Source organism: Lineus longissimus, chromosome 18 (assembly GCF_910592395.1).
Source record: "Lineus longissimus chromosome 18, tnLinLong1.2, whole genome shotgun sequence".
Taxonomy (NCBI): Eukaryota; Metazoa; Nemertea; class Pilidiophora; order Heteronemertea; family Lineidae; genus Lineus; species Lineus longissimus.
Window position 1 is genome coordinate 10,139,194 of NC_088325.1, and position 26,869 is coordinate 10,166,062.

At 39.6% G+C, this 26,869-nt stretch overlaps 2 protein-coding genes across 4 annotated transcripts; one reads left to right on the forward strand and one right to left on the reverse strand.

The window, feature by feature from the left end:
* Positions 1 to 2,050: 2,050 nt before the first annotated feature.
* LOC135502041 (uncharacterized) lies at positions 2,051 to 17,539 on the reverse strand. Of its 3 annotated transcripts, XM_064794517.1 has the most exons (10): positions 17,329 to 17,539; positions 15,011 to 15,188; positions 13,625 to 13,960; positions 11,735 to 11,934; positions 10,770 to 11,022; positions 10,485 to 10,568; positions 7,562 to 7,669; positions 6,898 to 7,020; positions 5,736 to 5,872; positions 2,051 to 5,026 (listed from the first exon to the last, which is right to left on the reverse strand). In XM_064794517.1, the coding sequence occupies exons 2-10, from the start codon at positions 15,093 to 15,095 to the stop codon at positions 4,505 to 4,507; spliced, it is 1,848 nt and encodes a 615-aa protein (XP_064650587.1). In that variant the 5' UTR covers positions 15,096 to 15,188; positions 17,329 to 17,539; the 3' UTR covers positions 2,051 to 4,504. The 3 variants fall into 3 exon arrangements, with proteins under 3 accessions (XP_064650587.1, XP_064650589.1, XP_064650588.1); XM_064794519.1 differs by lacking the exon at positions 15,011 to 15,188; XM_064794518.1 differs by lacking the exon at positions 10,485 to 10,568 and having other exon boundaries at positions 17,329 to 17,537.
* LOC135502054 (uncharacterized) lies at positions 14,695 to 26,842 on the forward strand. The gene is made up of 4 exons (XM_064794539.1): positions 14,695 to 14,778; positions 23,827 to 23,934; positions 25,340 to 25,412; positions 26,001 to 26,842. The coding sequence occupies exons 3-4, from the start codon at positions 25,354 to 25,356 to the stop codon at positions 26,422 to 26,424; spliced, it is 483 nt and encodes a 160-aa protein (XP_064650609.1). The 5' UTR covers positions 14,695 to 14,778; positions 23,827 to 23,934; positions 25,340 to 25,353; the 3' UTR covers positions 26,425 to 26,842.
* The last annotated feature ends 27 nt before the right edge of the window (positions 26,843 to 26,869 follow it).

A 26,869-nucleotide genomic window follows, 5' to 3' on the forward strand; every position in this document is an offset into this window, starting at 1 on the left:
AAAACTAAGGGATTAGGTCAGTGGCGTATGCTCAAAACTTGATAATGCCACAGCAATCATGTTTGCAAGTGACATAAATCACTTGTTTGCATAGATAATTTCAGGTGCCCGCAACAAGAACTGGTCATCCTAGCAACCTCTGTTGGAAGCAAAATCAACCTGCAACCTTTAATCATATTTCTGTGTGACAGAAATTGCTTGTTTGCAGTTATAATTGCAGATGCCATCAAAATTGAATTAGAATTGGAAATCGCACGGCCTGGGATCAAGCAAAATCAACATGCAATCATGTTTGCATGTGAAAAATTGCCTGTCTGTGGTGATAATCGCAGGTGCGTGTGACAAGATTGCAATCAGCAAAGTCAAAACCAAGCGATTATCGGTTTTACTCCACGACAAGAGATCTTCTTGTTGCATATCACAACGATTCTAATCATAGTCACTGTTGAGTGACAAAAAACGCCTGTTTATTAGTGTGCAGTGCTCTGATCGATTCAAACGTAGAGCAGGTCACATACTCAATATTAAATTTCCAGCTAATGTCAACTAATGCCAGCTATTTCCAATAAATGACAGCCCTGACATTCCTCGTTGCATGCTGAATTTGTAATTTCCAGCTAATGTCAACTAATGCCAGCTATTTCCAATAAATGACAGCCCTGACATTGGTATTCAGCTGGAAGGCCTGGGTCAAGATTTTTCCACCTAATTCCAGCTCTGGAAATTTAAAGGTTCCAGCTAATGCCAGGTTATGCCAGCTTTTTCCAGAGCTGGCATTTTCTGGCACTGCCATTTACCAAAATACCGCCAAACTCCAGCCCTGACATTTTCTGGAATTTCCAGCTAATTCCAGCCTCCTGGCAAGGAAAAATAGTTTGGAATTAGGTGGAAATTGCCGGCTTTTGCCGACAATTTCCAGTCGAATTTCGCAGGGGATAACTTGAACTCATCGGTTAATTGGTTTTTTTTGTGTAGCTAAATAGATAGAGGAAGCAGAGTTTGTGTAGCTCGATGACTAATTTAGGGTACAATTTATGCATATTTCTACCATATCTGCCAAAGTTGCCAAGATTATTGCATAGTGCTGTGTTGTGCAGCATGAACACCAGATTAGGGAGATATGAGATAGCAAGCACTTGGTACAACGTGCTCTATAGAGTGACTTAAAAATGCAATAAGAGAAGGCAGACTGTCCGCTATGGTTACCTGTGTCACTGTCATGACTGTACAAGTGTAACCATAGCGGACAGTCATGATAGTGCATCTACCAGGAAATCCACGCCAAGAACAGGAATTATTCACTGTTGACTCTGCATGAGTTGTCATCAAATTTGTTATTGTCGCCAGCTAGCGCTGTGGTAACCATAGTGGACAGTGCCTTGCAAATCCCCACACTGGGTTCTGGCACTGCTTAGTCACATGTGACACCCCTCTACCCGAGCCTAAGTTGAGGTAGGTGATCAGTTGATGAGTGAGTTATGCTAAACTGAGAAATGTAAAGAAAACATATTCTCGCCAACCTTTCAGCAAATGGTAAAATAACATCGGTATAATTTAGTGTGCTTATAATTCTACCAAAGACCAGTCGGACATATCATGTATCCGTAGTAATACACTCACCAGATAAATTGCATAAAGCTCTACTGATATGTAACACATTTACTGCATATCACCCGGAGAATCAAAATCCGGAACTCCGGGCATTACGTGCCAAATCCTGATTCCGAGTCGTCTCGTATTTCGGAATTCTGAGTCCCACTGTTGGTCGTCTAGGAAAACAGTGCTCCTTTCCTTCAAAGACGCGATGAAAATCTTATTCAACTTGTGCATTCGGATCTTGGGATCTTGTGGAGCACGATAGTTGAAGTTTCATATCAAAGGTTGCATCTGATAGGCATACGATAACATGAATAAGGGAAAAGCTTTTGTTTTTCTTGTTTGCTTATTGATCTTTTGCTTCGTCACAATGTCTTAGTAGAGATAATGTACTTGAAATCACAATATAATTGGTCCAAAAATCTCCAATAGAAAAAATAAATAAAGACAATCATTTCTAAAAATAAAACATTTATTTCATCACAAATTGTGCATCTTTTCTATTCAAAACTAGTACCGCTACTTAGAAAAAGTCTAAGATAAAGAAGAGAATGGCACTGAAACCCACATATATTTACATGTAGCCTACATACATAAAACTACCAATGCACATCAAAGTTTCTTGATCATATTTTATACACAAAAAATCTTTGTCATAGTTTAGCTACACAATCAATACACAGCAGCATGTTTTTAAAATTGGATATTTTCAAGTGACTGTTTTGAAATTCATACAGGCCATTCCCAATCGTGGAAACGTTTAAGGCTACTTTTCTATTTTCACTTTGTTTGGACATGTTTGTTGTCAATAGAACAAAGCCGTCATCAGGAATGCAAACAAATAGATAATGAAACCACTTGAATCTGTATGAGCCCCTATTTGATGATCAAATTTGGTAACGAATAGATAGAAAGAAGATTTTTGATGTGGGAGAAAGTATACTTGCACGGATGATAAACAAACATTTTATTCATAGGGCCTGATGGATGAACTAACTAAACAGTAATAAGACATTTGAACACATCTTGGATAAAGTGGATTACACATCACTTGGAAAATTTTAACGACACTAGGATGCATAAAAAATCACAGAATCTGTGATTTACTATTTTCTTTATTTACCATAAACGGATATATTTTAGCGGATAAACATTTTCACAGTGGTCAACTTTTCTGAACCGATTCCTCTACGGCTTGCCCAAACAGATTTTTATTTTCGCGATGTTTCATGATTTTTATGGCAATATTTATTCGTGAACATATTTCTGTGTACGATATATAGTCACATGGTATATATGGTCATTCCACTTTACTGCTGCCATTAATTCGCCGTTGACAAAGTGGGCAACATGGGTCGGTGAAATAAAGTTGATGTCCAGAATGCCATCTTTATAATGTCATTTGCATCAAAGATTATGTACAGAGATTCATATTTACAAATACTAGAAATACAGTCCCAATCACAATTGACATCCCTGAGTCTGTGTATGTAATGCGCAGTGTATCCGCAACCTACACACAACCTGAGCGTAGGTTGCATGAATGCTCCGAGTAGGTCTAGCTGACTTCTCCATGAGCTGTCTGGCTCAACTTACCTGCACCATTTCCCAAATGTTGGATTGCTGTATGTTGTGTTTGCCTACATGTCGCTTTTTTTCCTTTTGCTTTTAGAATGTGACCCTTGTCTTCCTTGGTTTCGGGGGTTTAGCACCTTCCACACAACCTGAGCATAGGTTTCATGAAAGCTCCGACCACATCGAGGTGACCTTTGCATGAGCTGTGCGCAACTTGCATGCACCTTCTGCCAAGTTGGATTGCGGAATTTTACGCCCTAACATAAGGAAAGTGATGTGCACATAACCAGAGTGTAAGCAGCTGGCGGCACTAAAGTGCAGGTTCTACGCAGCCTGCGCAAAACAGGGTGTGTTAATTGTGACTAGGACTGTATAAAACAATATATTAATCTCAATATATCAGGTTTGGCTCTTGGGTAATAAAGTAAATTTAATTAATAACTCTACATCATAAAATATTGACAGTTCATATACAGAGATTCATTTTCATGAACATGATGAATAGTAAAGGTTTGGCTCTTGGGTAATAAAGAAAATTTAACTAATAACTATATCGTAAAATATTGACAGTTCATATACAGAGATTCATTTTCATGAACATGATGAATAGTAAAGGTATTTTATCATACCTCATCTTCATTCAGAAGCGATTTTATGATACTGTTGACCACAATACAATACAATCAGCGATAGATAAATTGCCATCGTATGGCGATAGCAAATCGAAAATGATGAAAAAGTGACACTGACACCTTGGTTTGTGTTTACATAATATGTGTGATTCTAATCTCCGCAAAGATTCAAGATTCAAATAAGTTTATTCTACCGTAAATCATGTACTCGGATACAAAATAGATATGAGGAGTGAAATAAACTTGTGCAAGTGCGAGATCTAAACTATATTGCAACCGAAAATACAATGTAAAAATTGTCTGTGATGACAGAGTATACCGGTATAATGAGGAGAGTTCCTACAAGCGCCATCTGTAGCTGGGCCCAGTAAACGTTATAACCCAGCTTTTTTTGTCCACACCATGCCCAAAGCCGGGCAAAATTTTGATCCTGGGCAAAAGATGGGTCTGACCCTCTAATCATTGCCGGGTTAAAATAGCCCGGCAATCCAGGTTTTAGTGTACACGTACTTTATGGACGGTCGTTTAGACACAAGCTACATAATTTCTTCATTTGAATAATGTCCTTCTCGCTCTGGCATCGCAACCAAGACTAGGACACTTGGTTTTACACCTTTCAAAGGATGAGGCTCCAAAGTAGATTTGGTGTGTCATTCATTTTGCAATGAAAAAATATGATTGCTAAATTTTGTATGAAATAATTACAGATTGTAATCAAAGACCTCTTTGTTGCAGTAAGGGCAGAACGCAACAGATTTCTTCATCAATTCAGTGGCGCATGATTTACAAACTACTTCATGGAGACAGGGTGTGAGGTACCCAAGGATTGGATTTTCCAAACACACCATGCAGAGTGTCTGGAAGTCTGTCACTGGTATCCTACACACTGGGCAGTTTGCTTGTGTGTTTTCAGCTTTATCTTGCATGCTCTTGGCGCAAGAATTGCAAACAGCCACGTGTTTGCAGGGTTTGAAATAAACTTGTACAGGATTCTTACAGCAAATCGTACAAATCTTCGCATTCCGGTGTTGTGCTCCAGGAAGGATATTGTCATATTCAGTTTCTTTTTTACGTTGATGTGGCGGAACGTTTTCATAATCCTTCTGGATGTTCGGATGAGCGAGTTTGGTGTTGGTTGGAGCAGTTGCCTGTCCTTCATCTGGTGGAGGTGTTCTTGAGTCAGTCATTTCAGGGATGTTACTAAAACTTGGGTTTTCTTGCTCCTAGAGAAAGGAATAATATGATCATTGATTTTGATAGCATTACACAGTCATCATTTAATATTCTTCAGCATGACAATTTACACTCCTTAATCAAATAAGAAGAAGGGTAACTATTCCTCTGTGCCGCCTGCTGTATCTGCCATAGAGGGATATTTCAGTTGGGTGGCAAGGCTTTCCAACTTCTTCTTACCACAGCTTCTCCCTGAAGAAAGTCCTCACTATTAAGAGATAATGACATAAAAACTCGCATTTCATGCATTATTTAGCCCCAATATGGAAGTTTTGAAGCTGAAATAGACTTTTGTATACTTGCAGCAATGGACATAAATTGAGGTCTCCTCAAGTGGTCTTGATTAGACAACCAAGGAACTACCGTAAGGTGTCAATAATTTCTTTTCTAAAACGACTCAAAGCAAATTTTTGCCACCAAATCAGAACCAAGCGTTCCGTGGTTGTAACATGAATGACTGCTGGGAGAAAAGCACGGCCTAACATATTTTCTGTTACATTCACTGACATCCTGTCCTGTGGCAGTGGTCTTTCATAATGAGCAAATTTGTAGTTCTGTTACAATCAACTGCTTGTCCTCAATCTCACTACATACCCTGCCAGCAATCTTTATCGAATCCATCAATCAAAAAAGGCCTTTCCATGCATTTTCTGGGACCAAGGCACAATTATTTCAGGCAGAATGAGATAAAATACTGACCTTAACCATATGATTTCCTTTTGGTGCTTTTGTCTTTTTTAACCAACATAGGAATAGAATGCTGACAATGATGGCCACAATAGCCAAAATAATGACTATAATAATGCCGACCAAAGTACCCACTGGAGGGGGCAGTGCTGAAAAAGAGGGTTTGAAAATTTATTACACTGTGCAGGACTGCACAAAATAGGTTCTTCCATTATTGCTTTGTAAAAATGCCTGTTTCATGATAAAAAAGGTAATAACTGCTCCTCTGTTATAAAATTCCCACAAAAATAGTTACACATTAACCAGATATACCGTTTTTGATCACAAGATTGTCCAATGCTGAGAGCAGTTTTTTAGTCTATCATGTGGCTGAAACAGCTTTCTTCATTTGTTCAGGTGCACCATCCAAAGGATGTTCACATTTTTCCACTTTAGCACCCGAACGAATTCATAGAACATGTAGGAACAGAAATTATTTTTCTAAAGTTTGAATTTCCTGCTCTTGTATAATTGCAAAAGTTGTGGGTTCAGACCCACTTCAGGGCACCACTGGCAAAACACTCTGATTTTTTTTGATCATTTTTTTCACTTGTAAGCTTATGTCATATTTTCTTTCTTTTGAAAAAATTTGGTTGTTTGCCATCTTTGAAATATTCTTTAAGGCCATTTTAAAGCTGGATGTTGCCAAAGTGACTACATTTTTATGGTTATTGTTTCTTATATTCTCCAATACCTATCACCCAGGCTCTTAAATTTCACTGGTAAGTTGCACATTTTGTCATTATTTGTCCAGGAGTCTCAGGATGTCAACAAAATCGAGGTTGAAAGTGACCTACCTACAAATACATGCTGAAAATACACTGACCCATGTATTTCAGCAGAGTGCCTAGGCCCTTGGGCCTTTTGTTTAATTGAACTTCTTTCTCTCGTGAATTAGCTAGATATGCATTCCAGAAGACCTTTTTTGCATTCAGACTTTCTTGAGGCACAAGCTAGGCAGTTAGCCTGTTTTGGGCAATGAAGTTAGCTGTCCTATAGAGTTTGCCATAGAGGTCCAGAGCTTTTATTGTGAGGGTGGTGTCCTCTAGCCAATATTTTGTAGTATGATCATCTAAAAATGTCTGTGGAAAAATTGTATGCAAAAAATAGCCATGACATAAAAATTGTTACCTACCTTCGCGGGTGAAGCCTTTGGTGCAAATGCCTCCCAGGCCAAGAGCTACACCAAGAACCGCTATGATCCCCACTATAAGCAAAGTTATGAAGATACATTTCGTGTTTATTTGCTTCTTGGCATCTGGAAAAATCAATGCAGAGAATAAGTTTGGTATATGTCATGTCCCTGTCCTCCCCTCTTGAAGTTGCCAAAGAAAAGATCTCTGGCCATGGTTTTGGTTGGTTTGAATGGGAGTTTTAAAAATCCATGAGAGGTGGTTGAAATTTTCGTGCTGAACATGGTGGTTTCATTCTACAGAATTATCATAATTGGCGTCACAGACCTAGTTACTCCATACTTGCACTGCTGGAAGTGGCAGTGATAGACTGTTCGGAGCAATCAAAAACAAGAGGTCTGGAATTTGTTCCTGTCCTATCTTCTTTGGTGGTGGCAAAGGCCTTATGAAACTTTTGGGAGGAAGAGGGAAGAAAAGGGGTGATTAATCGAGTTCCAAACATGTTCCTGTTGCTGTGTCTTCTGCCGAAAAAAATTGGCGCTGGTGCAGTGGTCTCATTTTTGACTGATATGTCTCATTGCACACTACATTAATTCCGCTGTTTGATGTGCAGAAACATTGTGGGAACATGTTTGCTTGGAGCTGGAAGATCACCGCATAAGTTACCTTTTTGTTTCAGACATCCCATGGCTATAGCGAACACAAGGTAGATGAAAACGAAGATGCCGGCCCCGATTAGGACAAAATGTAATTCATAATTTTCACAATAACTGGCTGAAAAAAGGAAAGGATAGTTTGAGAAATCAGGTGCTGGGCCCCATTGCTCAATCATCGGTGCCAAGCACTGTAGTTTTATCCTCCATTCAGATTATCTAAAGGTTGTATTTGGACTACAACAGGATGTCATTTATGATAAAGTAAAGATTTTGAACCAGTAGTATAAAAAAAAACCCATTGTAGTTAAATCTTTGACAAAGCATCATAACTTGCAATACATGTTTTTTGTGGTTGGGATTATGGATTTAAGATGAGCAACAAGTACCGCAGATGAGTTTGAGGTAAGTGGCCCCCTCTAAGTCAACCCAAGAACAAGAAAATAAAGCATCAATTTGAACTTCTTAAGAACCTGGACAACTACAGGCAATTGGACATTGGCTTGTCTCTTTGTATGCATGTACTCTTGGTCACACCCAAGTTTTCTCTTGGTTATAATGCCCTTAATACTTCCCTTAATAATGATGATTGTATGGAGAACTATAAACGCAGCGTAGGGCAACAATCATTTTCACAGGCTTTAGTGGTGATGCGTTAGCCTCATTATCATCAAATACGCTTTCCGTCATTGGCTGACATTACGCGCGTCACAAGGCATCTCCATGCCGCCCTATCATTTGCCAGTTCGGTCACGTGATCTATGTCAAAGTTTATGTTGATAGTAGCGAGGTCTGTTTTTATTTGGCTCATCCACGTGGTTCTTGGTTTGCCTCTGGGTCTTCTTGTCGGCTTTTAGAATTCATCTATGGCTTGTTTTGCTGGTGTTCCCTCTGGTAGTCTTAGGAGGTGTCCAAGCTAGTTCAGTCTTCTTCTTTTTACATCTTGGCTCCATGGGTGGGTTTTGGTTGTTTGGTACAGTTCTTGGTTTGAGATTCTGTCTGCTCTTTTGACATTAATTATTCTTCTCAGGAGGGTTCTTTGGAAGGTGTCGATTTTGTTTCCCAGTAGTTTCGTGAGGGTCCAGAGTTCACTGTTGTAAAGAAAGATGCTGGTGATGAAAGTTCTGAAGATGTTCATTTTGATTCTGGTTGTGGCTCTTGGGTTGGTGAAGTATTTGGATAGGGTGTTGAAGGCGTCCATGGCTAGGCCTTTTCTTCTCTTTATATCCTTTCCATGTCAAGGTGGCTTCCCAGGTATTTGCTTTTTTCCATTCCTCGTCTCCTGTTCGGCTGATGGTAAATTCTTCTGTTTTCTCTAGGTTGACATGGAGGTTTCTCTTCTTTAGTTTTGGTGGGATGTTTTCTTTGACGTAGCTTCTGATTCCTTTACTTGTTGTGACCCATCCTATATCGTCTGCATACTGTTGATCAATGTTGAGTTTCTTTGGCTGGGTTTGGTTGGTGATAGTTATGGTCTTGGAGATGTGGAGGGGTAATCTCTGGCTGTGGATTGGCTCTGTGATAGTTGTGATCAAGGAGGTCGGTGGTCTGGCTTCTTGAATGCACTTTGCAAAATACAGTGTGAAGAGAATGGCGCTGGCGCAGTCTCCTTGTGGTGTTCCTATATTGGTTTTGAAATTTTCTCCCAAAGTTTTCCCGCATCTGACTTTTATTTGGACATCTCGTAGGAGTAGATCAAACATATGGACCTCGTCTTCTTCTAGTACTTCTCCTAGGTCTTTGATTAGATCTGCTCGTCCCACTGTATCGAAGGCAATGTAGCCTCATTGCAATAAGAAAAATCCTTTCCTTTTCTATATCCGCGGTACTGCTTTTCAAGATGGTGGCAACTTACTAGTACCAGAGGTGTTGTAAGGAAGGAAGTCAGCGCCTCTAGTGTCAAGATTGATAGATCTACATGTATGTCACTTTTCTGCCAAAAATACACCCTCCAGCTGTTTATCAGTTCTGAGACAATACCACCATTGAATATTCATAGGTTGGAGGGCCCAGGCCTATCAATTAGACGAGTGCATGTTTTTAACTCTCAAGTACATATTTGGAGAGGTATTGAAAAAATATATGCTGTGGCAAGTCTACAGATATAAAGAAATTATTTGATGAAAAAATTAATTTCGAATTTTGCTAATTTGGTATTAGGGGCATGTTTTGAGATTTTTCTGCCAGTTGGCTGAAAAGGAATGTAGGTAATAAAGGCACTGGAAAAAAAGGTACGGGAAAAAAGGCACTAGGTAAAAAAGGCACTGGAGAAAAAGGCACTGAAAAAAAGGCACTAGGAAAAAAAGGCACTAGGAAAAAAGGCACTAGGTAAAAAAGGCACTGGAAAAAAGGCACCAGGAAATCACTATACTAGGTAAAAAAAGGCACTGGAAAAAAGGCACAAGGAAAAATGGCACCAGAAAAAAAACGGAATAGCCTATTTTCAGTACCCTCCGACCAGAAAAACTAGCTTGGATAGGCAGGAAATCCTTATAAAAAATGATACAAAGATCATCCGATTTGGTCGAGTAGTTTAATCAAATTGGATTCAGGGTTCCCTCACCAATAACCTATTTCTACAAGATACAATAGTTTATCACAAGAGTGTCAAAAAGTAAGCGACGACGCTTAGACATGATGTCATGAAATCACCCCCAGAGCTCACCCATGTGAACTAAAACGGGTTGGGGAAGGTTTGCAGGTTTTTATCTAGAGAAAAAAACTAACAAAAAAACACATACCATATAGAAATGCATGGGGGGCACCCCATATGAATTTTGGGCCGAGGTGAATTTTTCACCTAGAGATTTCCTGGTGCCTTTTTTTCCAGTGCCTTTTTTACCTAGTATAGTGATTTCCTGGTGCCTTTTTTTCCAGTGCCTTTTTTACCTAGTGCCTTTTTTTCCTAGTGCCTTTTTTTCCAGTGCCTTTTTTACCTGGTGCCTTTTTTTCTGTACCATTTTTTGCAGTGCCTTTTTTTCCAGTGCCATTTTTTCCAGTGCCTTTATTACCGTCTACCGCTGAAAAGAGTAGAAATATCAATGTCTGTCCAATTTGTCAATTATCAAAAAGTTTCTGTGGTGAACTACCAGTTTACTTTTCACCATTTACTGCCCGACTGTCCGGAATATCATCAGATTTTTCAACTCCTAGTGATCATGCTAGGATTAAGGGGCCTAGTTGGTCACCACTTCTGTGATTGTAGCTTGTGTAAAACTGACCTTTGCAGGAGATGCTCATAATTGTGGTGAACTCCTCCGGCTTTTTCTCCTCCACCTCATCGATGTAAAAATTGTATGTTTTGTCTATCTCCGCAGTCGGGCACTTGAATTCTACATTGGCAAAAGATCCGAAGACATTTCTGTACCGATACGTCACGCTTCCTTTGCCAGTGTAGCATCCAATAGGCGTCTTGGTAGAATCTTGAGTTCCATTTACAGATAGGCTTGGCAAAGGGTCGCTTGAGCCAGGGTCCTGCAATAAGATTTGTGGTAGGGGAGTTTTGACGAAGACGAATCAGTTTTAAAAATCAACTCTTTCAATATAATTGACATAAGTTACAGGCACATTCGAAATTACTTCATTATAACACCTTATGACATTTCTAGTGGAGGTAATTTTGATTTGCCAACATTATTATTAGCAAGTTGTGTTCGTACACTACATAGACAGTGTACATATATTTAATTAGTTGTAGCAATTGATTGAGCAACTACACACCAAGCTTTATTCTCTGTATTTTGAGCACAATGGGACAGACAACTCAATGCACTGCAATTAATGTTGCAATAAGGTATCTTGGCATAATGATGCGCAGTGAAGATAATAAACAAAACATTCGGTTTAAATTAGGGGAGCAGAGGACATTAAATTCATTCCACCCTTTAATTAACTGAATACAGTGTCTAATTATGTTAATAAATTTCGCAAACTTCTCAACTGTTATGCCTAATTGACTACCTATGTTAACACGGGAAGCCATCGTTTTTGTATACTGTCCCTAATTGCGAGGTGATTGGATCAAAAAGTCACTATGGCCGCCTCCGTAATTCGGAGTAGAGAGGTGTCAGCGTCACTGAGGTTTTGGCTAAAAAAAATCACGACTGAACGGACGTGTCCATAATGGGGAGGTGTTTACCTGGCAGAGGTGTCCGCAAGGGGACATTCTACTGTATACATTACTTACATCTGTACTGGTTCCATACCATTTTCCTTGGAAAGTCCTGTTGACTTCTGGCCAAGTGCAGTTGCAGTCCAGGCCAATTTTGAAATTGAGAGGTGTATTTGCTTGAAGAGGATAGCTTTTATTTGTCTTCAAGTAATTGAGAACTACTGGAGATGTCGTCGTATTTGTTTGGCGGACATTTTCTCGTTTATTGCAGGGGCCTAAAAAAATTGATACAATATTAGGATGAAAGCCAAGGTTTTGTGTATTGCCAGAGATTTGGAAATATGCAACAATATTCAAAAAGGAACGTTTTGCCCTAAAATGTGTATTACCTTCTATGCGCATTGCCATTGCTTGAGTGCCTTCGGGTATAAGCGTGCAAAAAGAATGCAAGAGAAAAAAGCATGGATACCATTGTGCGTTCTCACCAAAAACGTCCCGCTGGCCCTAATGCAGATTTGTCATATTAGGGCCGTTTAGACGCTTTCCAAAAAGACCGCATAAGACCGCATCCGCTCTGATCCGATCGAACCCCATTCCAGACCGGACGTGGTCTCATTTTAATGTAACCGTTTAGACGCTCAACAGCAATGAGGACTGATGTGGACTAATTTCTTTTGGTTCCACCAATAATCCGCAGGATGTCGCGGTGGCGTCACCGATTTAGCGCCACAATGCGGGTTATAATGCTACTAGGCAAGCTCGTTCTTATGGTAGCTGCTGTCTAGCTTCCGCTGAATGGATTGATCGCTCCAAATATGTATGAGATCGAAAACAACCATGTCCGTGAACATATCCTTCACCATATTGGAATAATGAAAATAAGCCAAGAGAAAATACTATAAAACTGACAATCCAAACGACATTAATTCCCGCGAAAATCCACGGGTTTATAATGAAAGGAAGTATTGCCGAAGTACCATATCCAATACGCATGCGTGTAGGTAAAAAAAATTAGTCCAGATAAGACCGCATTAGGCCCGATCGCGTTTAGACGACTAAATTTGATCCGGATGAATCCGGATTAGCCCCGATGGAACCAGCAAAAGAGGTGCAGGACCACTTGAAGACCCGATGGGACCACATGAGACCCGATCAGTTTGCGTTTACACCAGGGAAGTTTAGACCGCATTCGGATTCGATCGGATCTCATCGGGCCTTTTTTCTGTCGTCTAAACGGCCCTACTGGTAGGGTATATGCTTTGGTCATTCTCCTTGCAAATCAGTTATCTCAAATTAAAATTGGTATTGCTTATCCTCCCGTATTTTTGGAATTGATATTTGGCTTGCTGCAGGTGGATGGCATTGCTGGCCAGTTACATAACTATACTTGCTAACAGCAATGAATTTTGTGTGTGATCTTGATATTTCCAATCGAAAGGATCTGCCTGGACATTTTAGAATTTACTCATTATCAATCGGTGGTAGAGAAAATTCCATGTTTGCTGCCAAAGTGCAATGGTTATTTCGTGAACCGTTTTAAGTTCACGTTTGCCTTCCAAGTTGCAAAAATTGCAAAAAAGATCAAATGGTCACTAACATTACCCATCACAAAAAATGTTATACACGAGATGCTGTTGCTCATCAACGTGTACAATTTCTGTTACATCCCAGAGCTGACCTCTTTTGAAGAACTCCCTAACTAAACAGGAGTGACTGGCATCAAGAATTGACAGAACTCTGCAAATAAGTAATTTCTATTGCTGCCGGTGCTGAACAGTAAAATAAAGCTTGACAATATAACAATGTTTAATACCTTTAGGTCAAGCGACAACCACTTTTTGATTAAAATTTTCATTTTGTCACAGCTCCTTTCTGGTCAGAGTGATAGAAATGACTTGTTTACAGAGCGCTTTCATGATTGGCCTTTGGGCCTTAGCCCTCTTGTTTTGAGGCTTAAGTGCTTACGTCTAATCCAAACTCTGAATCTTATTCCACCTGTTGAGCATGTACAGTTATAACTCCCTGCATCGTCTAACTCTGCTATCCATGAGATTGTGTAGAGAAGTATCCCTTTCGCATTCTTCCCATAAGATACATTGAATTTAGACTGAAATTTTGGAATTACACCATCATCCTCGGACATCACGGCTTCATCATTCTTCCAGTAGACCACATCCGTTTTTTCGTTGACCGCAGACAAATCACATTTGAGTGTTATCTTTTCCCCAACTGTAACTATATGTTTGGTATCCGCTGTTTGTCCATCTAAATATTTCTCCTGACATGTTGCAGAACAATTTACTGAAAGAAACAAGAAAAGCATTGTATGGTTGTTGCTTTGACTTTTTGTTACAATTGACAGATTATTTCATTAGTACCATTGAAATGACGATCGTATAAAAATTAACCTGTAACATTAAAAAAAACTCCTGCCCATATGCATGTACAGTAGAACCTCTCTATTGAGGACACCTTCGGGACTGACAAGTGCTGTCCTTAATAGAGAGGTGTCCTGATTAGAGAGGTCAATTTGAATGGAAACAACCAATTTGTGACTAAAATGAATGTCCCTAATACAGAGGTTGTCCTTGATAGAGAGATGTCCGCTAAGGGAGGTTCCACTGTATCACCAATTTTTATATAAGTTGCCTTCTTTCAACCCCAATGTTGCATTTTTCCAATGGATTGTTATGGTTTTGGGTATCAAAATGAGCCTATGCTCTCCCCTTAAAGAATAACCATGTACATTGTATTATTGTAAAGCGCAAAATTTTTGGGGCTTTTTATATTTTGCGGATTTTACAAATAACCTCAATTCACAAATTGGAAAAACTGAAGGAAATTTTGTTATCGCAAATAGCAATAATAAAATGTTGTTTAAATTTGGCATATTACAGTAATAGGTACTTGACTTAAAAGCAGTACGTTTGCCTTCCCTCAAATGCAAATGCAAATCATCTGCATGACATATTTCCCAATTTTTTATTTGACCTATTTTTTAACGTCACGAACGTCGAACTCGAAATAAGGTGGCCTGTTTGTCAATTTTTGTCCACAACTTTTCAGCGGAAACCAGTATGTGCATGTTGTGGGTATTCCCAAGATCATTCAAAGTGAAAGTAGATATCTTTTCTGGTTAATTAAAACTTTTGCTGCCCTTGACCCACGAAGTGGTATGCAAAACGACACCGCCAAAGCAGTTTACTTTTGACTCGATATACACCAAGTCACTTTACTGTCATCTTTTAACATGTTTGTGACAAGACAGTATAAAAACATGGCTAAATTTAGCACAAAGTATTCTGCATTTAAATAAGAGGACGACCCCTGAGGTTGACCATGTCTACTCACCATTTTGAATCAAAAGCACCAGGCCAACGCCCAGCGTAAAAATCCTCACCAAACACATCTCAGTTGATGTAATGGTGTGTTTCATGTATGCCCAGCTGGTTGTCTACTTCCTGGTTGCTCTGTTTCTGATTGGTGAGGTATTGAGGTCAGGTGACATGCCACCATTCACTCGAGCGTGCTAGGAAGAAGACAGGCAAACATTTCACAAAAATTGTGGTACTATTCCCCCCCAGTTATATGGCAAGGCTTAACCCGCAGGCCATGGAGGACTCCCTTTATGGGCGAATGGCTGGCGCGATGTCTCCAGGCAACGTTGAGTGCGGTTACAACTTGGATGAGCGTATAACACACAGGTTGCATGTATAAATCATTGAGCGGTTATCTGGACTTGGGCCAAGTTATGGGCATTGCCTTAAAAAAACCGTCTGGACAATTTTTGCATTTTTCTTTGTTTGATCATCATTAGAAATATGTAAGCAAGCCGACATATACATGTGTAGTTCATAACTGCTGTAACACTATAGATAAGTTGCAGTAAATAGATCAGAGCAAGTATAATTTTCCTGTGTTATAATTTAGAAGGGGGTGTTTGTAACTACAGTAAAGACAAGGTTGGGGGGCACCAAAGCTTTGGGGCGCATGGGTTTTTGCCAAATTTTGCTGAATGTTCTTTGGATTTTTTGGAAAGAAATAGACATTACTGCGAAACAAAATGAATATGACTCAACTAGTCATGCTTTCAGAGTACAGTAGAACCTCTCTATTAAGGACACCCTCAGGACTGACAAGTTCTGTCATTAATAGAGAGGTCAAATTGAATCGAAACAGCCAATTTGGGAGTAAACCTAGTGTCCTTAATAGAGAGGGTGTCCTTAATAAAGAGGTGTCCGCTAAAGGAAGGTTCCACTGTACTTAAAAAAGGGGATTAGAAAAATCGGGGCATCAGTGAAACTGATTATATCAGATGGTCACAAAGGAGTACACAATTACAAACGAAATTGTGTAAGAAGACAGGGAAGTGCAATTTAGATATTTCTCACCCATGACTGTATTCATATTTGCCACATTGGCTACAATTCTTAGGCTAAAGCGTCGAGTATTTTTGAACAGGTAAGAATTTCAAACAGGGAAGTGACATGTGATAGCGCCAAAGGCAAAGTCGTGGTGTTTTCCCAAAAATACAATAACACCACCGAAAATAGAATCGTGATTGAATTGTGATGGAATTTTGGAGTAGTCCTTTTGTCTGGCACTGTCTTTTTACATCAAGTTTTGAAACAGCCCTTTTTCACAATATTACATTTAGGCCACACTTTTTTGATAAGTTGGGATTGCGAAACTTATCCAAAACCTATGTGGGTGGGGCGGGAATAAAAAAATTAAATGAATATTTTTCTTCAATCTCAAAACCTATGTGGGGCAGGAATTTAAAAAAATTCCATCAGACTCAAAATCTAAGTGGGGTGGGGGAAAAAGAATAAAAACATGCTTATTTTATATCAATTTTACTCTGATCACACAAGGGGGATAAAAATTGGTTAAAATTGGTCGTTGGTAAAAATATTATTTCATTTCTCTCTGTTTTATGGTCGGGGAGAATTGAAAAGTCTGTCAAAAACTGCCGTTGGGACTTTCTTTTTTTCCCCAGGGGGATGCGTATTCCAACAAATAAAAGAAATGTGGCCTCATGGGACATAAGTGATACCGACCTTTATGTTCCCTAAAGTAATGTACGTGTAGAAATTGGTGTGCACTCGAGGCGACGCAAAAGTTGCTTACACACATAGGGTGTGTTTTTCTGGACATTTATGATTTTTTCAATGGGGCGTTGCCGATTGCTGTTTTAGTGGTGGCAGTAAGGTTGAATTGGACAGAATTTGAATGAGGAACAGGGTTTAGGCGTGCCATGTCACACCAAAGAACCATTAGGTGTTAAATGAGGGATAAGATTTAGGCCTATCCATATCACAGGGAAGGACCATGATATGTCACTTAAATGAGAAACAGGCTTTAGGCCTACTTATATCTCACTGAAGGACCATGGGATGTCACTTAAATGAGGAACAGGCTTTAGGCATACCTATGCTACACCAAAGGACCATAAGCTGTCACTTAAATTATGAACAGGCGTACTTTTATCACACCAGAGGACCATTGAATGTCACTTAAGTGAAAATAGGATTCAGACCCAATACATATACCATATCCGAGGCTTTAGGCCTACTATACTGTACCTGACACGTAGCCTACTTATAGCATCAGACTGTTGATAATGCAATCAGAAGGTGAAGCAGGCTTTTTGTCCATAACACACCTACCTGATGGGCATCCGAAAGACCTCAAAATGAGACCGCTTCCAATAACGTTAGCAATCCACAAGACCAACTCCACCTTAATCAAATTTTGGAGGTACCTAAACTAGACGACAAATTTAGCAATGACTCAGTGACGTTTTAGTTTTGTCCAGGATAGCTAGCCCACATCGCATACAACCACACACTCTGAATAACATGACAATCCATTCAAAATAATAGATGTACCGTATGTTCCTTGGAATTAGGGCATGTCGCATATGGGTCTTGTACTTGATACCAACCATTCAGCTGTGAATTTAAAGTGTATTCAGCAGTGAATTTTAATGATTTATCATATTTTTTCTCTATGTTCATGATATGTGATGGGACATGTGGCCACTGTTACTTGGGTGGAGTCGGCATCGGTGAGAAGAGGTACTTGAATCATAGTGAAATGTGACCTATTTTTTAATTTTTTATTTAAGAAATTAAAGGGACAATTTGGGCGTGGTAGTTACCTGGCCAGGAGGATAATGTCTCTGCTTGCCACCATGCACCACCAGTAGTAGTAACACACAGATGCTGAGTTCTAATAATGATTTTGGACAATGATTCGAGGCAGTTTTGGACATAGCAAGTGAGTTTCAGGCAGACCTGTGGTTACATCCCATTCTAGTGCATTGTTTATTGCAGTTCAATGACTTTTCAATTACCTGTTTGGAGAAGTAACAGTCCTGCTGGAAGCCAGTTTTGTATGAAAAATCAACATATCTCGTGCCTAGTTTGTCCCTTTAAGACCACAATTGTGGGTCTCATGACTTGAATGGAGATGTTGAGGGTGGAGCTAAAGTGAAGGCCCCAAACCTGTGGCCCCTGGCCGAAGGTTTCGGTGAGATTTTGCGCTCCATTCTACAGAGACCTAACAGAGCCGTGTTAATTTCACTTCACCTAAAATTTAATTTCGATTTTAAACAGAATAAATAATCTCTCTACAATCAAGGTGTGTTGGAATAGTTAACAAGGAGTTTTTAATCCGCCCAGGGATTCTGTGAAATGTGTCTGATTAAAAGGTTTAAGCCAATTTATCAGAATTGTTGCTCTGATCTTAGTTGTGAAAAGTGACAATCCCATGGTCACAAGCAATGTGGCGATGTTCAGAACCCATTCCGTTCAGGTCAGGTGTCCAACACTAAATGACCATTAGACAACCCCGTTCCTCTTAACCTCTTTAGTAGTATGCATGGTTTGTAGAAGATACAATGTCTAGTTTTCTTATTGCACATGACTTTAGAGAAATCAACTCTGATTTCTCTAAGATATTAGCACTTATGCCAGTTTTTCTGTTTGGTGTCTGATAATCCTAAAGTCTCCCGACTTCATGAGGGAGGTGGGATATGGATGCAAAGCGCGGAGAGATCAGCATGATCTATTCTTGATTTATTCGTGATTAAATGACCCGATAAAGAAATTTAAATATTTGAATGAAAAAAGAGAACATCTACAAACTAGTTATCAAATTGTACCCACCGGCTATATTCCAACATCGAAATATCCTCAATTGATAAGGTTAGAATACACATGAAAGATTTTCACAAATGGCACCGGTACAATTTGGCCAATTGTGATAAAATGTTTGTTGGTTTTTTGCTCATTAGTTTAATTGGCCATGGAGATTTTTACATGAAGAATTACATACGACCTGCCTTGACTCTCGAGTTACACTGGAGTTGTCCAAAATTTCATTCTTTGCCGAGGAATTGAGCAAGATTTTGTAGTTGTGAAAAGTTAAAGATGGAACTATCGATGCTGATGGTCACTTTGATATTTCTGATCAAGATAAAAGGTAAGTTGAAAATTCTTTGTGAATTATTTCCAAGTATGTTTGTGTACTTCTTTGGGGCTTTGAATAGAAAATTCTGAGGCGTTGGCATGAAGTCAATAGTATTAGAATAATGCAGTCTGGGAAAGGTGGGAATAACCAGCCAGAATCCAGGGAAAACAATGCGTTTTGCCATGAATCATGCCTAAAGCTCAGCCCCAGGAAACCGAGCATTCAGAATAATAAAACGGTTTTCTGTTGTATTTTAAATATCACCGAAGGACTATGGCTACGCATTACACCGTGGGACCGGTGTAAAATGTCCTAGGATAGAATGTTAGGCAAAGGAAACAAATGATTTTATTATGTGCTTTAATCTCCGACCTATTAACGGTCATGGCCTCTATAGAACCAGACAGTAAAATACAATAGGATCGTACACTTTTTCCAGGGGGACATTTTCTTCGTTGATACCGCCATGTGCTGGCGCGGCAAACCCATGAAGCACTCCAACAACCTAGCTTCACTGTGAAACTAAAATGCCAATCGTACATTTATTACGATTGTCACAAACCAAGTGCTGCAGCGATTCGAACGGACGGCTTGTTTTAGTTACTAACTGCGTTTATTGCGAAACAGCTGTTCCTGTTATCTTGCATGTCCAACTGTATGGGCCACGCCCGGTGGGCGTCCGATGACAAAGGTATTGTACGTGTGCTCAACGCAACACGGCCAAACGGGGCGAGGTAAACGAGACCAAGGCATATACGTCTATGGTCTAAACCACTCACCAAGTAAAAGGGGTGACAGCTAGTGTGGTATGTGGCAACGATTGTTTGGAGGAGACTACGTTAGAAAGCACCAGCTGATTGATGCTCTTACTGCCTATCAGACACCGCAGCCGGCTAGTAAGAAATGCTCAAAATGTACTTGTAATCAGATAATAGTAATAGAAGAATTTATATAGCGCCGCTTTACAATACATACATAGATATAAGACAATTTAACCATAAAACACATTGAATAAAGCACCATCTAGTGGAAATATAGGTTAAAAAGGTGCGTCTTTAAACATTTTTTTTAAATGCCATTGTTTTCGACAATCTAATTTTTTCTGGCAATTTGTTCCAGAGCTGTTGGGCGCTGACACTGTACGCCCTATCTCCGGCTGTCTTCTTCTTGGACTTACAGTGAGTAAGTCTCGGTGCCGCTTCTGCCCTGGTTGTTCTCTGGGTGGAAAGAAGCGGCAGCCGAAGATAGGCATGGCCACCGTCATACACAGCTCTGTAAGCAAAGGTTAAAAGTTTAAATTGAGTTCTAGCATGAACTGGTAGCCAGTGAAGTTGACGGAGGACAGGAGTTATATGGTCTCTTCTCTTGGTGTTGGTAACCAGTCGTGCAGCTTGATTTTGAATTTTCTGCAGGCGGTTGAGGTCATAATTTGGCAAACCAAAGTACAACGAATTGCAAAAGTCCAATTAAGCTGTAATAAAAGCATGGGTTAAGGTAACTAAAAGTCCGGCAGGGAGATATCTTTTAGATGAAGCAACTATGTGAATTTTATTCTCGGTAGAAAGGTAAAGATGGTTTTCAAAATTACTGTAAAAACTGTTCTAAGGTGCCAACAAATGGCAAAAGGTGTACACTAGAAAACCACAAGGGAGAAACGTTTAATGTCTGTGCTCCTGAACGTCTTGTTGCCTCGCTCAAAGATCTCCCCAGTGATGCACAATTTCTCCGCAACAATGGATTTAAACCCAGTAAAATCACAGCTTTGATTTGCTGTTGTGAACAAATCTATTATCAAGTCAATCTGCATTCAGCAACTTCAACTAGACTACACTCTACAGTCCTGCAAGTTTTGTATTGTCTAAATTTGGGAAGTCACTTCCAATCCGAAGCCTCTACAGTCCTGCAAGTTTTGTATCGTCTAAATTTGGGAAGTCACTTCCAATCCAAAGCCTCTACAGTCCTGCAAGTTTTGTCTTGTCTAAATTTGGGAAGTCACTTCCAATCCAAAGCCTCTACAGTCCTGCAAGTTTTGTATCGTCTAAATTTGGGAAGTCACTTCCAATCCAAAGCCTCTACAGTCCTGCAAGTTTTGTATTGTCTAAATTTGGGAAGTCACTTCCAATCCAAAGCCTCTACAGTCCTGCAAGTTTTGTATTGTCTAAATTTGGGAAGTCACTTCCAATCCAAAGCCTCTACAGTCCTGCAAGTTTTGTATCATCTAAATTTGGGAAGTCACTTCCAATCCAAAGCCTCTACAGTCCTGCAAGTTTTGTCTCGTCTAAATTTGGGAAGTCACTTCCAATCCAAAGCCTCTACAGTCCTGCAAGTTTTGTCTTGTCTAAATTTGGGAAGTCACTTCCAATCCAAAGCCTCTACAGTCCTGCAAGTTTTGTATCGTCTAAATTTGGGAAGTCACTTCCAATCCAAAGCCTCTACAGTCCTGCAAGTTTTGTATCGTCTAAATTTGGGAAGTCACTTCCAATCCAAAGCCTCTACAGTCCTGCAAGTTTTGTCTTGCCTAAATTTGGGAAGTCACTTCCAATCCAAAGCCTCTACAGTCCTGCAAGTTTTGTATCGTCTAAATTTGGGAAGTCACTTCCAATCCAAAGCCTCTACAGTCCTGCAAGTTTTGTCTTGTCTAAATTTGGGAAGTCACTTCCAATCCAAAGCCTCTACAGTCCTGCAAGTTTTGTATCGTCTAAATTTGGGAAGTCACTTCCAATCCAAAGCCTCTACAGTCCTGCAAGTTTTGTATCGTCTAAATTTGGGAAGTCACTTCCAATCCAAAGCCTCTACAGTCCTGCAAGTTTTGTCTCGTCTAAATTTGGGAAGTCACTTCCAATCCAAAGCCTCTACAGTCCTGCAAGTTTTGTCTTGTCTAAATTTGGGAAGTCACTTCCAATCCAAAGCCTCTACAGTCCTGCAAGTTTTGTATTGTCTAAATTTGGGAAGTCACTTACAATCCAAAGCCTCTACAGTCCTGCAAGTTTTGTATTGTCTAAATTTGGGAAGTCACTTCCAATCCAAAGCCTCTTCAGTCCTGCAAGTTTTGTATTGTCTAAATTTGGGAAGTCACTTCCAATCCAAAGCCTCTACAGTCCTGCAAGTTTTGTATTGTCTAAATTTGGGAAGTCACTTCCAATCCAAAGCCTCTACAGTCCTGCAAGTTTTGTCTTGTCTAAATTTGGGAAGTCACTTCCAATCCAAAGCCTCAGTAGGATTTGCAATCAGAGCTCTTCCAACGGATTTGCTAATTTTCACAGCAGTCGTTATTGATATGTTCAGTTTCTGCAGTTTTGGGTAGAGATGAAATATACTTGCAAAGTTACGGATTTTATATGCCCAGCCTGATGTTATACTACAATTATCCTCAACAAAAGAGTTGAATGATTTGCTGTCGGATAGTTGGAATAATTTTTCCATCCACAAACCCATCAGAACAGAATCCTTCTGAATTGCTTGGTGTTCGTATGTGATATAGTTCTCCCCATCGAATATGATTTTCTGAATGACGTTAACATCACTTTCATCAGGCCTAAAGGGTACAACATATCCATCATCTACTGCGTCTTCTCTCACGTGTAATTTTAGTTCATCTAGTAAAGGCTGACCGCGGAGAATTTCCAGTGGTTTCTCAGTAGCCGATTTCCTCCTGCTCTCGCCTATAGTGAATTTGAACTGTCCGGGTTTTTTGGTAAACGTTTGAACTTATCCTGTTGAAATCCGAGAGCAGCAAGTTCCCCTTTTGTTTTATAAATCTCTTTAAGGTTTGCATAATAATGCATAGACGCTCGATGGAAATCGATTTGCTCCTGAATAGCGCGCAAATCGTACAAGTTTGCAGCAACTTGTAATGGAACTGGTGGTGTAAAATTATCCCAATCCATATCCAATTCTTTATCGTCAATCTTACATTCTTCCATAGTGTCTGATAAACCAGATGATGTGGCCATTTTGGTGTCGTAGATCGAAATGACTAATAAGGTTTTACGTGGGATGTTGTCCTATTCACTCGAGTTAGTCTCGGGGACTGCATGAATCTGCTGTGTTGTTCTTTGTGTACCAGATCATGAAGACTGCCCAGCCTATTTAAAGAAACCCTGTCGTGACCCAAGTCTTTATTTCACCTGGCTGAACGTAGTAAAAATAACTAAATTGGAGATTACCTCTTACGCAGTTCATTGACTGGAGCCAGTAATGTTATGCAACGTTATGCAATGTTAGCCAAATGAACAGCTCACTGCAGCAACTACCTAGGGGACCTTGAAACTGCTAATATCTAACAAAGGAAACTTATTCCCGCCTTAGGTTTTAACCGGGCCGTTCAAAACTCCCCATTTTTATAAGCGTTTCTCGATAGCTTCCCTTTAATGTGAATGGTGTGGCTCCCCTCTTATGAGGTTGATCAATGAAATCTGAATAATCAAAGATATTCCTGTTTAATTCATGTTCCAAGCGCACTTGAGTTTTGGGTGCCATGCATACAACAGTGTTCAGGTAGCCAGTAGCACATGTATACTCCTATGCCAGCCTCAAAAGCCCATTCTAATATTGGCCCTGCATAGAATCAAAAACAAAAAAGACTACTCTTGATTACTTCTTGATATAATAAGTATGTAAAAATTGCAACCTGGTCATGTAAGATAAGAATGTTTGAATATGCCTTTTTTACAATATCCTTTATTTTCCAGTTCTGAGCACTTCCACTGTCCCAAGAAATGTATTTCCCAACACACCAACTGCACAAACTCGGGGCAGTTCAGTTCCTTACTTTGATAGGACTCCAACATTCGTTCAAGGTAAGCAAATTTAGGAAAATGGTGTGAGCATTGTTTTCATGGTAATAAGAAATACACATAGCTGTTAGGCAGGTATGCATGCAAATGTGATAAAACATGGTGTTATAGTTCTTGGTCACCCATACACCAATTAACTACTCTCGGCAATAACTTTGGTGATGGGGTGGGCAATATGGGATGGAATACGTCGACCCCAACTCCGTAAGTGATCTTCCTTAACAGAGACGCCTCTACGTGGCAGTCTGGTATACCCTTTGAACAACATACAGCATTGGTGAAGTTGGTAGGCAGTATATTTTATTTCATAACTGAAAACACAAAAATTTGAATTGAAATTCATTGCCAGCATATCAACTGCATTATTATGACAGTTTAAAATTTTTTTTACCTGAGCCATGAAATCATACCATGAGTACAGACAGCATAGGCCTTTAGGGACAAAATGTCAAAGCGGTGTACTGATAACAGAAGTTTTAGAATTGTATAGTCATGACCCATTTGGGACCAAAATGACTGTCTCTATAAAAGAGAGTGTCCTACTAAGGGAGGTTCCACTGTATTTTAAGAAAGTTTTGCTAATAACAAAAGTAAAGAGGCAAGAAAATGTGCAGTTTTGCAAGTCTGTATAGTAGTTAGTTTATACCACTCTAAACTAACCATACCTCATTGTCTATGACACCTTATAAATGGCTGGAAATAGATGACCTGGCAAAATTTATTGGGACAGGAGAACTTATTTGGAATACAAAAAAAAGTAATTGTTGTGCTCCAGTTTTGCAAGTTCTATGTTCTTTGGATAACGCTCTTCCCAGTCACAAAATGTAATTTAAAAAGTTGGTGATAGCAGGTAAATTTCAGGCTTGAAAATAGCTGGAGTGTTCTTTTTTGGTCCGTTGAGTTGGCTTTGAGTCTCTCCAAGGGTATGGACCTTATCATTGGGAGTGATTTCAGCTGTCCAAAGGACATATTAAGGGAAGCGATGAGGCATGATCGAGTGTGATTGCTCCTATGACGAAGAGTCTTATGTCTTATGGCTGGTTGTGATTGATGTGACCACACTGACAGGTTGTGCCAGTGAAAACCAGACGTGTATTTTGGCCATCTTATTCAATATCCTGGAGATATGAAATAATATATCCATTGATTGCATTATCATATTTACCGAGAAGAATTTGGTACTCCTAGAGGTGGATTGGCGAATTAGTTTCCACCACTTTTTGTGGAGATGGGACACAAGAGTCCCTTTAAATGCAAATGCCTCAATTTCTAAATTGTAAACATTAATAGCTTTTGAAGCTTAAACCAACTTTAAAAGTGTGCAATTTGCTGCACTAAAAGAAGTGTAATTTATTTCCATGTTTTTGGGTCAAAGATCTTGAGAAGGAAATCTCATTTTTCATTACAGGTATTACCATTGCCATGATCATCATAACAGTAATCTTGATCATCATATTAATATTTCTGGTTTTCAAACTATGGTAAGTTTAACAAAATATACAATTGGCAGGGATGGATCCTGGGGTTGCCCCCCCCCCCCCCCCCCCCATTGGAAAAAAGCTTTAAATTTGAATTAAAATAAAGAATTTTTGTAACTTTACGCTAAAATTGGACGAGGAGCCCTCTCTTTTCTCAGGAAGCAATACAACTGCCAATGACATTTTCTGTGGGTGATGTAACATGGAGGTTAGCTCCAAGATCAACCAATACCACCACACCTTGCCCAGAACATCAAAACAATCATTGATGGATTATCACTGATGTCTGAGGGTTTGATGGGTGACCAATGAAACCCATTTATTAACCTGCTTGGGGGCCAAACCTGTCCAAAGATTTAAATGGCTGTTGAGAAATAACTAATGCAGGTAATAAAGTCAAACCAACTAGAAACAAAATTATTTGATTTCAGCTACATCTGGCAGAAATGTAGTGAACTTATGATATGATAGCTATTCGAAATCAAAAGTATGTCATCTTTTCTGTGACACCTGGTACAAATTCATTATTTTGAGAACCAAGCCAATTTAATATCTTAACTCAGTAAACTTAGTACTTTTTTTCACCAACAGGAGGTCGGGTCTGGTTCGATTTGGCAAGCACCGCCACAACTACAGTACCCCAGACATCCCATTGAACACACATGGATCAGAATTTGCTGCAAATTATGAAACGAATTTCGGGCCACAATATGAGAATGTAAGCGGACCTGCTTCTCATACGAACAATACGATAGCCGTTGACGATATGTTTCCGAAAGCCTTGATTGACTCACGATATGAAGTCAGGGAACTGGAGGAGCAGGAGGAGGAGGAACAAGAGCAGGGGTCTATTCACAACGACCAAGATGAAAATGACATTGGATGGCGTATTTCTGAAAATGGGACAGAAGAGGATGAGACTCGGTCGCTAGCCTCGACAGATGGGCAGGGTCCAGACAGTCAGAATGAAGGTGGATCGGCAGCCTTTTCTACAGAGGAAACCAGTGAAATATAGATTGGCTAATCAGAATCTTGCATGACCAAGATGAAGTACATGTAGTGATTAGTCAGCGTATCATTTCAGAAAATGCATCGCGAGAGGAGGATTTTTGTTCAGCAGTCTCTGCAAATGGGATCGGCAGGACGGTCAGAATGAAGTTGAATCTGCAACATCTTCTGATCAGGGAACAAATAAAATATAGGTTATTCTAATAAGAAGCTTGCGTGGTCTTGAGTGAATTGACAAATATGAAATTGGTTTTGCTGTGAACCAGCCGAATAGTAAAAAAGTATTATCAAATAGTTATTGTTACTTGTTACTGATTTTAAGGGTGTGGCGAGGGACTCTGTCGGTTGTCCAATGGGCAAGTAGGATCATGTCCCACTCTTTAGAAATGAGTTGTTAATTCTTCATGTCTCGCAAGACAAGAGAAATGTTACACTTAAAAACATTAAACCCG